Below are 12,117 nucleotides of genomic sequence, written 5' to 3'. Positions count from 1 at the left end.
CCAGCTGGCATCGCGCCGCACCGCGTTCCTCGTGAACCCGCTCCCCATGCGGGGCATCATGGGAAGTGTAATCTCAGCAGTGAATGGTTGCGTGGGGGCCGTGTGGCATTATGGGGAATGTAGTGTGCGGCCGTAGCGACACCGAACTCTCTCGGTCTGCCTTCGGCACACCGTCCAGGTGTGTGCATTCCCGGTGATTCCTTTAATTCCTCTTTCCGAATACGACATAAGATGAATATTTCCCTTTGATCACAGATTTTTTTTTTTTTTTTTAAAGCCTTTAGCGAAAAGATCAGGCTGAGACGGGAGCAGAGAGACTTCATGCAAACTGAATCGATTTGGGGAGCGAATAGAAAATGATGCCCCGTGTCGTGGGATGATCTTCAAGCAGCGAAGAGCATTCTATAAATATACATTATCTAATGAGGTGTATCCTTTAGGATATCTTACAGACAACGCACCTATAACTGCAGGTAACTATAGGTCTATCTCAGCTCACCTTCAACTCCTATTTATTACATACCAATTAAACGGGGCTAATTGACTCCACCTCTTCATTAGAGGAATGACTCAGTAACACCTGTCGCTCTCCTTAATTAACCTGAGCTGCCCTGAAGCGAAAAAGTTGCCCGAGAACCTGCGGTCCATCCCTGGAAGTGTTCAAGGCCAGGTTAGACGGGACTTGGAGAAAGCTGGTCTAGTAGACGGCGTCCCTGACCGTGGGGGGGGTGGAACAAAATGAACCTTAAAAAAACCCTTCCAAAGCAAATTATCCCATTAATTAACACGGGGGTCACGTGACTTCCGCCTCGGTAACGATGGCGCCTGTACCGCTCACTTCCGCCTCGGTAGCTATGGCGGCGGAGCTGTTTCCGCCCACGCCCCGCCCAGGGGTCACGTGGGCTGCGCGGGCGCAGCACCCGGAAGTGGCGGCCAGCGGGTGCCCCCGGCTGGGCGCGCGGGGCGGGGGGAGGAAGCGGGAGAGCGCTGGCGGCCGTGGTGCTCCTGGTTCTGTTCCTGCTCCTCGTCCCCGGGCCCTGCCATCCGGTGAGCGCCCAACAGTGATGGGAAGGCGAGAGTCGTCGCTGTGGAGAGGGGCCTGCCCCTGTTGTCAGCGCCCCGCTCCGTGGAGGGAGCTCTGAGGGGCCGGGTGGGCGCTGAGGCGAGCAGGGTGGTCTCTGCTCCTTCGGGACAGTGCCACCACTGGAAAGGCTGCGCCGGAAGAGTTGGGGGACTGTGCGGGGCGGGGGATGTCTTTTGGGGTCTGGAGCGGGGTCGTTGCGACCCCTGAGGGAGGGAAGGGAGAGGGTTGGGATGCGGCCCAGCAGGGAGCCCAAAACCCCGCCTTGGGGCTCCATTTACTGGGGGTCTTTCAGGGGAAGGGGCTGCCTCAGCTTGTGCTACAGAGGGGAAAGCCTGAGCTGAGGGTGCTGAGTTGGCTTTTGTCCCCTTCTCCCTACAAAGCTGTGGAGCCAAATGTGGTTGAAGAGGGGGGTGGAGCAGGGGCTGGGGCCGGTGGGCAGCGTGGGGCAGGGTTGGTGGAAGCAGCGCTGAGAGATAGGGGAAGGTGCTGCTGCCATATCCCAGTTATCCATAAGTCTTCTTTCTCATTGTCTTTTTAAATCAATAATGAATGGAATATGTCATTAGTGTAGTGGAATAACTCACAAAGAGACTATTACCAAGTGCTCTGAGCACATCCATAGGTGATTCTTCCAGAGGAATTGTTTCTAAGAGCTTAAAGTTCTTCAGGTTGTTTGGTTTTACTAAAAATGAAGCTTGGGCGTTTAGAGGCTGATCATGACCAGCGTCAGGCTCTTTGTGGTTTGAGTTACCTTCAGTAGCTGAATCCCTGTTTTGAGTTCATGGTTCAGCTTCTCTGTGGCTGGAAAGCACATGTAGTTGTTAATATGAGTATTTGTGTGTACAAATTGAATGCTGCATTTCTGTGCAATGGAGAAAAGAAACCCATTTCAGTAACAGGACATTCTCTAATCCAAGAGAAGTTTCCTCTTGCCTGGACTGGTGATCAGATGCTCCTTTAGAAGAAAGTTGGTGGAAATCAGCCCAGGTGTTAGTGGCCAATGGCTCACTTCCGTGAGTGGTAACAGGTGAACTGGGAAGTTCAAAATTTGGGTTTCAGATGGACTCTAAACCTGCTGTGCTACCAGACAAGGTGCAGGGACAGAACAAAGTTCACTTGCATCGTACCCTTTCCTTACCTACTGTAATCACACAGCTCTGTGCTCCCAAACCACAGCAATTAGCTTAAGGGTGCTGAAAGACTGAGGTGGCAGAAGCAGCAAGATGATCACAGTGGGAAGAGGTTGCCAACCCTCTCTGGCAACCAGAGTGAACAGCAGGAAAAAATCTCCCTCTCCGGCGCCTCTGTGTCTGTGTGGGGCCCTGACCGTGGCTTGTGCTTCTTGGCCCTGCCAGTGCAACAGTCCAAGATAATGTGTGTTTTAAGGCATTTCCTGTGATTTGTTTGTCACAATTTTGTCACACTGTCGTTTGCTGAAGAGCTTTTAGAAAGCCATTGATGTGTGGTTATGGAAAGGAATTACTCTGAACCGCGGTTTCCTTGCTCCAATGGCTGCTGTCCCCCAGTCCAGGAAGGCATCCTTGCACCTGCTCTGCTTTGCAGGTTGTTGGAATAGATATTTTTTACTTTTTCTGTAATTTTACTTGCTGCCAGACTTTGATAGAGAGCAGAATAGTTAGTGCAAGCACCAAAGTGAAGCCACACAAATTTGAACCAATGGCCACACAGCTGAACATCCCACCTCAAACCTTTGAACATGGAAGGTGTAGCACATGCTCTGTGGAAGGTGTGTGTTTGTCATGCAATTTACAAAGTACTTTCCCTTTAAAAATTCGTATTTTTTGCACTTGGAAGATGGCAAATGAAGACTGAAAGATGAGGAAATTGTAACTAACTGTTAATCCAGCTGTAACCCTATAAACTGGTTAAGCTGCCCACCGGCAGCTCTCCTGTAGGGACAAATGAATTGGAGTGACTCACAGAACACAACGAGGTCTTATTTTATGAAGAATTAAGAAACAAAACCTATTGATTTAGACTTGGCAACTGTTAAGTAACAAGAGCAAAAGTTTCTTTGTTTTTCTATGCTCAGTGCTGTGTGTGAATGCATGAAAATAATCTCCCAAAGCAGCTGGCTTTCAGGGTGAAGCTATTGAGTCTGCAAACTTCAGAAGTGTTTGATGCCATTTGTTGTATAAATGGAAGCTAATGGTCTCTTGCTGCTTAAAAAAAAAAAAAAAAAAAGAGTTAAATCTTGGAGTTACCTCAGTGTTTATTACTAATTAATGGAGTATTATAAGATACTCATTATGTATTTTTGGGCATTCTGGCTGGGGAGTGAATTAGTGGCATTCCTTTGTGAACTCAACTCTGAATCAATTTGTCCTGTATTAATGGTGTGCTTCAAGTTTCCTCATTGGTAACTCCTGACGAGTCTGCTTCTGTGCGGATAGAATTAAAACTTCAAGGATTTTCTGTAAATTAAGCCTTGGATCAGGTGATGTTCCTGATGTGCTTTGGGACTCGTTTGGGTCAGTTATACTTAGATGGAAAAACATGACCTGAATACTGAGTAGGTTCATGAAATAACATCTGTGGTGTGAACTCCTGAGTGAATTGTATGAATATTTATTAACTATAAACTTGGAGTGCCTTATCAATTTAGAACAAACCAAGAACATGCTTTAGGTTTTAAAGCCACTTACAGCCTGCAACACAATTGACTTTCTCTGCAGCTGTCACAAGGGAATGCTGCTACAGAGGCATCATCATTTCATAATTAGGTTGGTGCAGTAAGGCAGTCACGTGACTGCCTCTTGGGAGAATAATTGCATGGTTTGATGAAAACAGAGCAAAAGTGAACTTGGTGTGAGTCAGAGGTAGTGCCATCAACTGATAAGAGCAAATCACCCTGCACTGCTTTATTTACATGGCACAGCTTTCAAGAGCTGCCCACGGTCAGGTCAAACTGTGGTATTGATTTCTCATTCTCTCTCTTTTTCAGGCTGACCCAAACTGATTTTTTTCTAAACATCATGGGAGAGATTAAAGTCTCTCCTGACTATAACTGGTTCAGAAGCACAGTTCCTCTTAAAAAGGTATGTACATCTTGTGAGTGAAATATCTCCTGTTTTTTTAGGGGGAGAGACTAAGTGTGGTTAATGCAGAGCAGTTGTGGCTGTGCTTCTGACCTGTTTTATCTCCTGAACTGTTGTCCCACATGTCATGTGAGTGCATGAAAGCACATCCTTCATCTTCACATGCTTCTTGGAAGTCACTTCTGCCTGTGGTGGGGAGCAGAGACTCGCAGCTGTGAGCCATGGCAGCTGTACCTGCTATCCTGGTGCCAGCCATGCTTGAGGAGGGGGCTCCAAGGGAGTGGTGTGTGCTGGGCATCACATGTGTGGCTTCTCAGAGCTGCCTCTGTGCACTGGACTGAGCTGCCAGAGCCACCTCCACTGTTCCTGCCCATTGTCCTCAGGCCAAAGCAATGTCCAAAGGCAACTTCCCAGCAGTCAGGCAGCATGCAGGGTCCTGAGAATGGGAATATCCTTAACCACGGTGCAAAAACTCACACAGTTTCTTCTGCTTAATCACAGTGACAAACCACTTTCTCCTCTTGCTTGGATTTCCCCACTTCCTTTCACTGAGCCACAGGAGAATGTTAGAAGTGTGCAGGGTTCCAGCCTGTGCTCTCTACCTGCCGAGTGGCAGAGGGCATGCAGTGCAGTAGTAGTATGGAACTCCTGACTCAATAAAGCACTCATGTACCTTTTGCAGGTCAGGCTTGCTGGGGCTCTGGTTACAGAGTGACCTGCAGCAGCCCAGACTCCTGCCAGACAGAGGGACAGCCCTGTCTTTACACCTTGCTGCTGCAAGCACAGTCACTGCTGTGGCTGCACAGGCTGAGCAGTCAGTGTCCTGTCTAGCCTGGGATGTGTTATAGTTTGGTTTTGGGCTAAGCTGACTTTGGTGTGGTTCCCTTATCTGGATGACTTTGTGGGCTGCAGAAACACCTTTAGGGAAGAGCTGTAGGATTCTTACTAATTTTTTGCCAGTTTGTGTCTTCTGTAGATGAGAAAGATGTATTGCTGTTGACTCCACATGCTCTGTCAAGGCTGTGGCTGTCCATCTGCTGGGTCTGTTTGTGCCACACTGTTGCCTTCAGGCAGTGCCTCACTGGGTCAGGGGCCAGCATTTCAGCAGAAAGATATGTGGGTGCTCTGAGGCTCTGCTTTGTGTGATGCAAGATGGTGAATGGAAGGAGCTGGAGGTTGTGGTTCCAAGGGAACGTGGTGCTGCTGCAGCTCAGTGTCAGCAGCCGCTGCCTTCAGCTACTGCCAGTGCTCAGGGTTTCGTAACTGGGGATGTGTGTAAACTGAAGCTGATAGTGACCTGGTGACCTTCAGAGCTGGGAATGCCTTACCCTCTTGAGTGCTTCTATCAGCTCAAAAGACAAATGATGTCACAGTGGTGAATGTGGGGTATGAAGAAGGTAGAAATAAGCAAACTAGTCCTGGTTATTGGAGAGAGAATTAAAAAACAAAAACCCAATTTGAAAATGTAATTAATCTCTGAAGCAGTCTTTGGGAATACATTTGCCTGCATTATCCCTCCAGAAGTGCAAAGCATGTGCAGTACAGAGGAAGGAATAACTGGCCTTGGTTATCGCAGTCAGGTCAACCTAAGGAAGCAGAGCCAGAGCAGTTTGTTTGAGAATGTGCTAAGATGTTTCTCCTGACAGGCACAGGAAATGCTCAGCTGCATCCTCCTTCCTGCCCTGGTCAGATATAGGAAGTGCAGCACAGAAAATAACACTTTTTAACCGAGTCTCCTGCTTTGCCTGTGTGCCTCCATTTGCATACACCACTCACTGTCTTATCTGAGTCCTTCCTAAAAGTTTTCATCAAGGGACACCCTGGCCCTGCTAAAAAGTTCTGCTCTTTGTTTTGAGGCAGTGCAGATTTTACCTTTTATGTGAACTGTAGCTGATCTTGATTGATCAACCAGAAGAAGAAGGTTGGTGACCTCCCAAGTCAGCAGTTAACCACACTGCTGCCTACACAGCTCGGGAGCTGGAGTTAAACTGTCCAGCATGTGGCCAGAAATCAACTAGAACAAGTGCTTAAACCATTGATTCACTGTCTGGGCTCGAGGAAAGAAACCTTATCTCTCAGCCTCTGCTTTCTTGGTGTGGACTGACTTTGGTGGTGTTATTTCAAAGAATATGGTCTGCCTTTGGAAATACTCCTAAAGGTAAACTTGGTAGTAGCCACCCTGAATGGACCCAACATTACTGATGGAATGACAGCTGAGAACAGCAAAGCCTGGAGCCCAGGGGTCGTGTGCAAGGAGTTATTTTGGCGGGGATTGGGAAGGCTTTTGTACAAAGTTTATGTTTAAATGGTTTCACTGGTCTGGAAGCTCTGGTATGCAATCTGTCTTTTTTTTTATAGAGACTTTAGAAACAACGTTATCATGTGGTTCCTCACATGCTCCCAGAGCCTGAAATACTGGCTTTATTAGGAGCAGATTTGTTAGTCAAGCAAATCTGATTTGTGATACACTATTCTCCTCTGATTGCTGAGAAGCTTAACTGCTGGGTTGGAAAAGCAAATTGTGCTTGTGTATTACTGTTCAAAAAGCTATAAAATCTCAATACAGAGGAGATGATTTCTGGCTGCTTGACTCAGGCTTTCCCCAGAGGTTTGTGTTTGTTGGTCTCGTACAAGATGAAGCTTCTGCTGGCTTGTGGAGTTGAAAGAACATCTGGAATACAGAAGACAGCTTCTGGTAGAACAGGCCCTGTCAAAACAAGTCAGGCTTTTTTTCTGCTAGAAAAGAAGACACAATTCTTGCACTTTTGAAGATACCAATTATGCTAGGACCTGTAGTACTGTATGAGGAGCTGCTCATAAAGGATAGCACCTCGTGTGTGAATAATCCCCCTCAGCCAGCCGTGTCCTGGGCAATCCAGATGCTCCTGAGATACTGCCAGTGGTGGAAGCATTTTTCCCTCCAGGTCAACCTTGCAGTGCTGCCCTGGGAGTTGTGTGTGTCTCTGTTTCTGTAAGTGTTTCAGATCAATAATTTGTGGTGATAGCTGCTTAATTCTGTAGGCCTGCATGGATCCAGACTGGAAACATCTGTCCGTGGATGCAAATATCAATGGTTGTTTTAAAAAGCTGTCCCTGGGGCAGTGCTGGCTCTTCCAGCCTCCAGCTGCTGCTCTTGGTACCCTGAACTGACCTCCTGTGTCTCTCCTGAGTATGGTGGCTCCTTTCCTGAGGTGCAGTTCATTATCCAGCTTGTCAGGATGCACAAAATATTCTGTCTGATGGTGCGTGGCCACAATTCTATTCCAGCTGTATCCATATTGTCATTCCAGTTAGAAAACAGCCTGAAAGCTATTGTGAAGAAGAGTAAAAGAAGGTCTTGAGTATTATAACATTTGCTAGATGTTGGAAATTTCTAGAAGCAATCCTGGAAGCTGGCTGAAGAACCTCACTTGTCTTGTGTTTGCTCTCCCCTCTGTGCCTCTCTTTCCAGATAATAGTAGATGATGACGACAGTAAAGTCTGGTCATTGTATGATGCAGGACCAAGGAGCATTCGCTGCCCACTCATATTTCTCCCTCCTGTGAGTGGAACTGCAGATGTGTTTTTCCAGCAAATTCTGGCACTGACTGGATGGGGCTACAGAGTTATTGCTGTGAGTATTCTCAGTCCTGTGTCAACGGTGGTGTACTTGTGCTTGTTGCTCTCATTAGAGGTTGGATAATGAACTTCTTAGTTTTGACTTAAAGAATCCACCAAAAAACTTTGTGCTAAGTTGCACTACAGAGTAGTGAGCACGTGGATCCAGACTGGAATCTGCTATATGTCCACAGCAGCATTTACCCAAAACCTTGTGCATGCATAGTGTTAACTTCTCAGCCTACTTTTCCTCTTGTGTGTCCTGGACACAAGTACTTTTTGCCTCCATCTGCATCCTTGTTAGCCCTGAGGCGAAGACATGAATTAGTTCAAGGTTTCCATGTTTTCCTTAGGGATGGTGGTTCTCAGCCTATGTAATAGCTGCAGATGCTATGTCACTCCTTAAATCCTACCAGCCTGCTCTTCTGGGGCTTCTCAGCTCCTGAGCTGAAGTGGTTGATTTGTACAATACATTAAACAGCCTGGCTTTAGGAGTACCCCTGTCTCTTGCAGCAGTCAATGATTTCTCTATCTGTTACCTGGTACAAAATCGCTGAAGAACCATTCCAGCCTCCCCTCCCACTGATCCCAGAGTGAGGCAATGCTGCACTTTCCCCAGCAAACTCTTCTCTGTGGCACTTTGTGTGTTTTTGTGTAACTGAGGGGGAGGCGTTTGCACCCTCAGGCTCTGGGGACCTTGAAGAGGAACTTCATGATACAGCTTGCTGTCTTGAAATCATTATTGTGAGAACTGGTACAACTTTGAAGCAGATTGATCTCAGCCAGTCTTTTCTAACTTTGTACTATTTTAGTTGCAGTATCCAGTGTACTGGGATCACCTGGAGTTCTGTGATGGATTCAGGAAACTCTTAGACCATCTTCAGCTAGATAAAGTGAGTGCTCAGAGATGGGGAAGTGTACGAATTGTTGCAATAAAAACCTGATGTTTGAAAGAGTCTCATTTAAGAGCCAGCGTAAAAAATAGGATACAAAAGTGCAGCCTATAAAGAGGCTGTGTTGCAATTTCACATTTGAAACTAGTTTATTTTTGAAGGTCAATGCCCTTGGGAATTGTCATACTTGCCCTAAATTCAGCTGCTATTCCAGGCCTATAAAATTGTATGGGTTAACTTCAGTTTTTGTGAGATCCTGTGGAACTTATCCTTCCTAACTCACATAGTACAGAACACCGCAGTCAAGTCTCTTGGACTGGAATAGCTATGGAGAACAAAGTGAAATGTTCGAGTTTTTTCTTAAGCTTGATGAACACAAAGAAATTTGTACTGTGTATCTGTGGGAAACATTTCCTACTGTTAGTATTCATCACATTTATATTGCACATAAAACCAGGAGATGAATGGAACAGTGATTCTTTGAAAATATGGGTTATGAGGACAAGGTAAACTTGAATGACCTATTTTTGTAATGAAGCACTGTGCTCAGAGGTCACATTTCATCATCTGTTTTTTTTTTTTCCCCCTTGCATTAGGTTCACCTTTTTGGAGCTTCTCTGGGAGGCTTTCTGGCTCAAAAGTTTGCTGAATACACACACAAATCTCCCAGAGTCCAATCTCTTATCTTGTGTAATGCCTTTAGTGACACTTCTATTTTCAATCAGACGTGGACAGCAAACAGGTAAAGAAGACTAAGACAAGAAAGCAGACTCACAGCATTAATTCTTCTGCAATGAAATGTCACACTGATTAGTTGGATATGTGTCTAACCTGATTCCAGCCTAGGGGAGGGAGGTGTGGGATGGAATACTTGTGACTTTTAAAGGCACACCACAAGAAGAATGGAAATGTTAACAATTGAGAGTGTGGAATTAGACAAATTGTTCTGTGATCCTCTGTGGATGTGTGGTCAGATTTAAGAACTCTGCCTGCTGTCAAACAAAACCATTTAGAGCAAGAAGAGTGTTTGTTGTTTGCCATGTTTAAAATATACTCTTGCCATGTAAAACTAAAAGCTGCTCAGAGCATTTCAAGCATCAAGCTGCCAGGTTTTCCATCTCTGTGCTTTTGAAGTTCTTCAAGGATTTCATCTGAGGTTAAAGCACAAAGTCTGTGCAAGGAAAGGGAGCGTTTACAACGCAGCGTCTTGATGTTGAGTCCTTGGTGCTTGAAGATATTGTTACATCTTATTTCTGTTTTAGCTTTTGGCTGATGCCTGCTTTTATGCTGAAAAAGATTGTCCTTGGGAATTTCGCATCTGGTCCTCTAGATCCTGAAATGGCTGATGGGATTGATTTCATGGTGGACAGGGTAGGTAGCTGTGTGCTCTGATGGTTGTGGTTTCACTGTAGATTTACTGAGTGGGAGGTTGTAGATATTTCTTCTGCTTTTCTCATTCACTGACCCAGGAGGGAGGAATGAGAAGTGGCTCTTTACCAGGTGTTGACTGTCACAGCCCCAGCAGTTTAACTGATACACTGACCCTCTACCTTAGTTGTGTTTGTGTAGTTCAAGAGAGGGAGTTAAGGAACTGAGGTGGAAGAGAAGAAAGTTTTGGGATAGATCTGTACGCCATGCTCTGGGAGCAGGAACAACTAATGGAACGTGGTTTAAGCATTTGTCTCATGCAGAGTAATACTAAATTGGAATTATAACCTTCATCCCTTTGAAACGATCTTCTCTTTGGCTGTATTGTTAATATTGCATTAACTTCCTGCAGTGAAATATGTTGTTAATTGGTCTTTCTCTCTACTGCAAGCTGGAGAGCCTGGGCCAGAGCGAGCTGGCCTCAAGACTCACCCTCAACTGCCAGAACTCCTATGTAGAACCTCACAAAATCCGAGACATCCCTGTAACCATTATGGATGTAAGTGAATCTGAATTTTTTAATTAAACAGTATTTCCTTCCCTTGGCCATGATACTCAGTTAGCAACTTAGCAAGCATTTGCAGCATGTGCCTTCCTATTTAGGGAAGCCTTCTGCTGACTGGCAGCGCTGTGCCTCTTCAGTGCTACATTGTGAATTGGATATTCTGTGCAGTAACACAGCCATATGTTTCAGTATCACAGTATTGGATTTCTAGCTGTCGATGCCCAGGTTTGCTTGTTTTCTGTTTCATTAACACCATTCCACAACGAAGCTGAGGGTCTCTTCTAGAAGCAGCATGCAGCCAGTCTGATGTAACAACAAAATCGGAGGTTCAGAGCTCACTGCTGGGACTTGTTCCGTAGGTGTTCGACCAAAGTGCGCTCTCGACGGAAGCAAAAGAAGAAATGTATAAGCTTTACCCTAATGCCAGAAGAGCTCACCTCAAAACAGGAGGCAACTTCCCCTACCTCTGCAGGAGTGCTGAGGTCAACCTGTACATTCAAGTGAGTTCCTGAATTCAATCTGTGAACATGTTTAGCCACAACAGCAGAAGGCAGCTCCTGTTCTGAACTTTTGTTTAACTTCCCTGAGTCTGTGTGCTCTCTGCTGCTGATACCAAAGGGCAGGCTGGGAGCAGCTGTGTCCATGCTAGGCCAGCTTTGGGGGTTTTCTGTCTCTGAACTCTTGTACTCCAGAGCCATGGTTTCACCCTCACAAAAGTTACTGAGAAGGAATGCTTCTCTTTTACCAAAATGCTGTGCTCCTACACCTGTTTCTGTGTTATTTCCCATGTCCAACAGATCCATTTGCTGCAGTTCCATGGTACTCGGTATGCAGCCATCGATCCCTCCATGGTCAGTGCAGAAGAGCTGGAAGTCCAAAAGATCAGCCTTCACACCAGCAATGAGCAAGAAGGGCAGTAGGCTTGGGAGTGCCAGTGAAACAGAGGCATTGGTTTGGTGGTCTTCCTGTGTACAGTCAACTGTTCCCACTCTGCCTTTTCCCTTGTGTTAGCCGATTATCACTGTGTGATTCCAACACGATCAACAGTCAGTAAACTACCCGTGGACAGCAACCTCCAGCAGTGTAATGGGAAAGATCTGTTTAATTTTTATTCTTTGGATTCAAGGAAGTATCTTTGGAGACTACTCTTTTAAAAATAAAGACATTTTTTCTACCAAAGTCTTCACTATATCATGTTCTTAAGCAGAACGGTATTTCTTTTTATATTTTTCACCCGGCTGTATATATTACCACATGCAGATTGTGTACTTAAAAGCTGACATATATTTTTGTTGAATATTTGATTTAAAAGATGTTTAAGTGTCAATGTTGCCATCACTTATTTGCTTCGTACATTGTGTTGTAAGTTAGTTTGTTTCTATTTGAAATAAAGCATTTGAATTTTTAACTTTCTTGCTGCTTAAAAATGGTTTTCAATAAAACCTCACTTTCAGCAAGTGTCTCTTGTTTTGACTCCAAGAAAACAGCAGCCAAAGCTCACTGCAGTCCTGGTTTGCCTCTATAGTCACCTCTGGAACTGAAGAAAACCAC

The 12,117-nt window shown here is 45.5% G+C and overlaps 1 protein-coding gene across 2 annotated transcripts; it reads left to right on the top strand.

Moving 5' to 3' along the window:
- The first annotated feature begins 98 nt into the window (after positions 1-98).
- Positions 99-12,019, top strand: SPG21 (SPG21 abhydrolase domain containing, maspardin). 2 transcript variants are annotated; one of them, XM_010390971.4, is made up of 10 exons: positions 99-178; positions 278-473; positions 4,050-4,143; positions 7,595-7,756; positions 8,553-8,633; positions 9,230-9,375; positions 9,896-10,004; positions 10,453-10,560; positions 10,926-11,066; positions 11,364-11,979. In XM_010390971.4, exons 3-10 carry the CDS (start codon positions 4,081-4,083, stop codon positions 11,484-11,486), a joined length of 933 nt encoding a protein of 310 aa, XP_010389273.1. In that variant the 5' UTR covers positions 99-178; positions 278-473; positions 4,050-4,080; the 3' UTR covers positions 11,487-11,979. The 2 variants fall into 2 exon arrangements, with proteins under 2 accessions (XP_010389273.1, XP_010389271.1); XM_010390969.4 differs by lacking the exons at positions 99-178; positions 278-473 and adding an exon at positions 921-1,047 and having other exon boundaries at positions 11,364-12,019.
- Positions 12,020-12,117: the final 98 nt, after the last annotated feature.

This window comes from Corvus cornix, chromosome 10 (genome assembly GCF_000738735.6).
Source record: "Corvus cornix cornix isolate S_Up_H32 chromosome 10, ASM73873v5, whole genome shotgun sequence".
Lineage (NCBI taxonomy): Eukaryota > Metazoa > Chordata > Aves > Passeriformes > Corvidae > Corvus > Corvus cornix.
This window is presented reverse-complemented; position numbering and strand designations above follow the sequence as displayed.

Coding starts and splice junctions, on each gene's coding strand:
- SPG21 (XM_010390969.4), top strand. CDS start 4,081: ATGGGAGAGATTAAAGTCTCTCCTGACTATAACTGGTTCAGAAGCACA. Junction 8,634..9,229: donor ACCATCTTCAGCTAGATAAA/GTGAGTGCTCAG, acceptor CCCTTGCATTAG/GTTCACCTTTTTGGAGCTTC. Junction 10,005..10,452: donor TTGATTTCATGGTGGACAGG/GTAGGTAGCTGT, acceptor CTCTACTGCAAG/CTGGAGAGCCTGGGCCAGAG.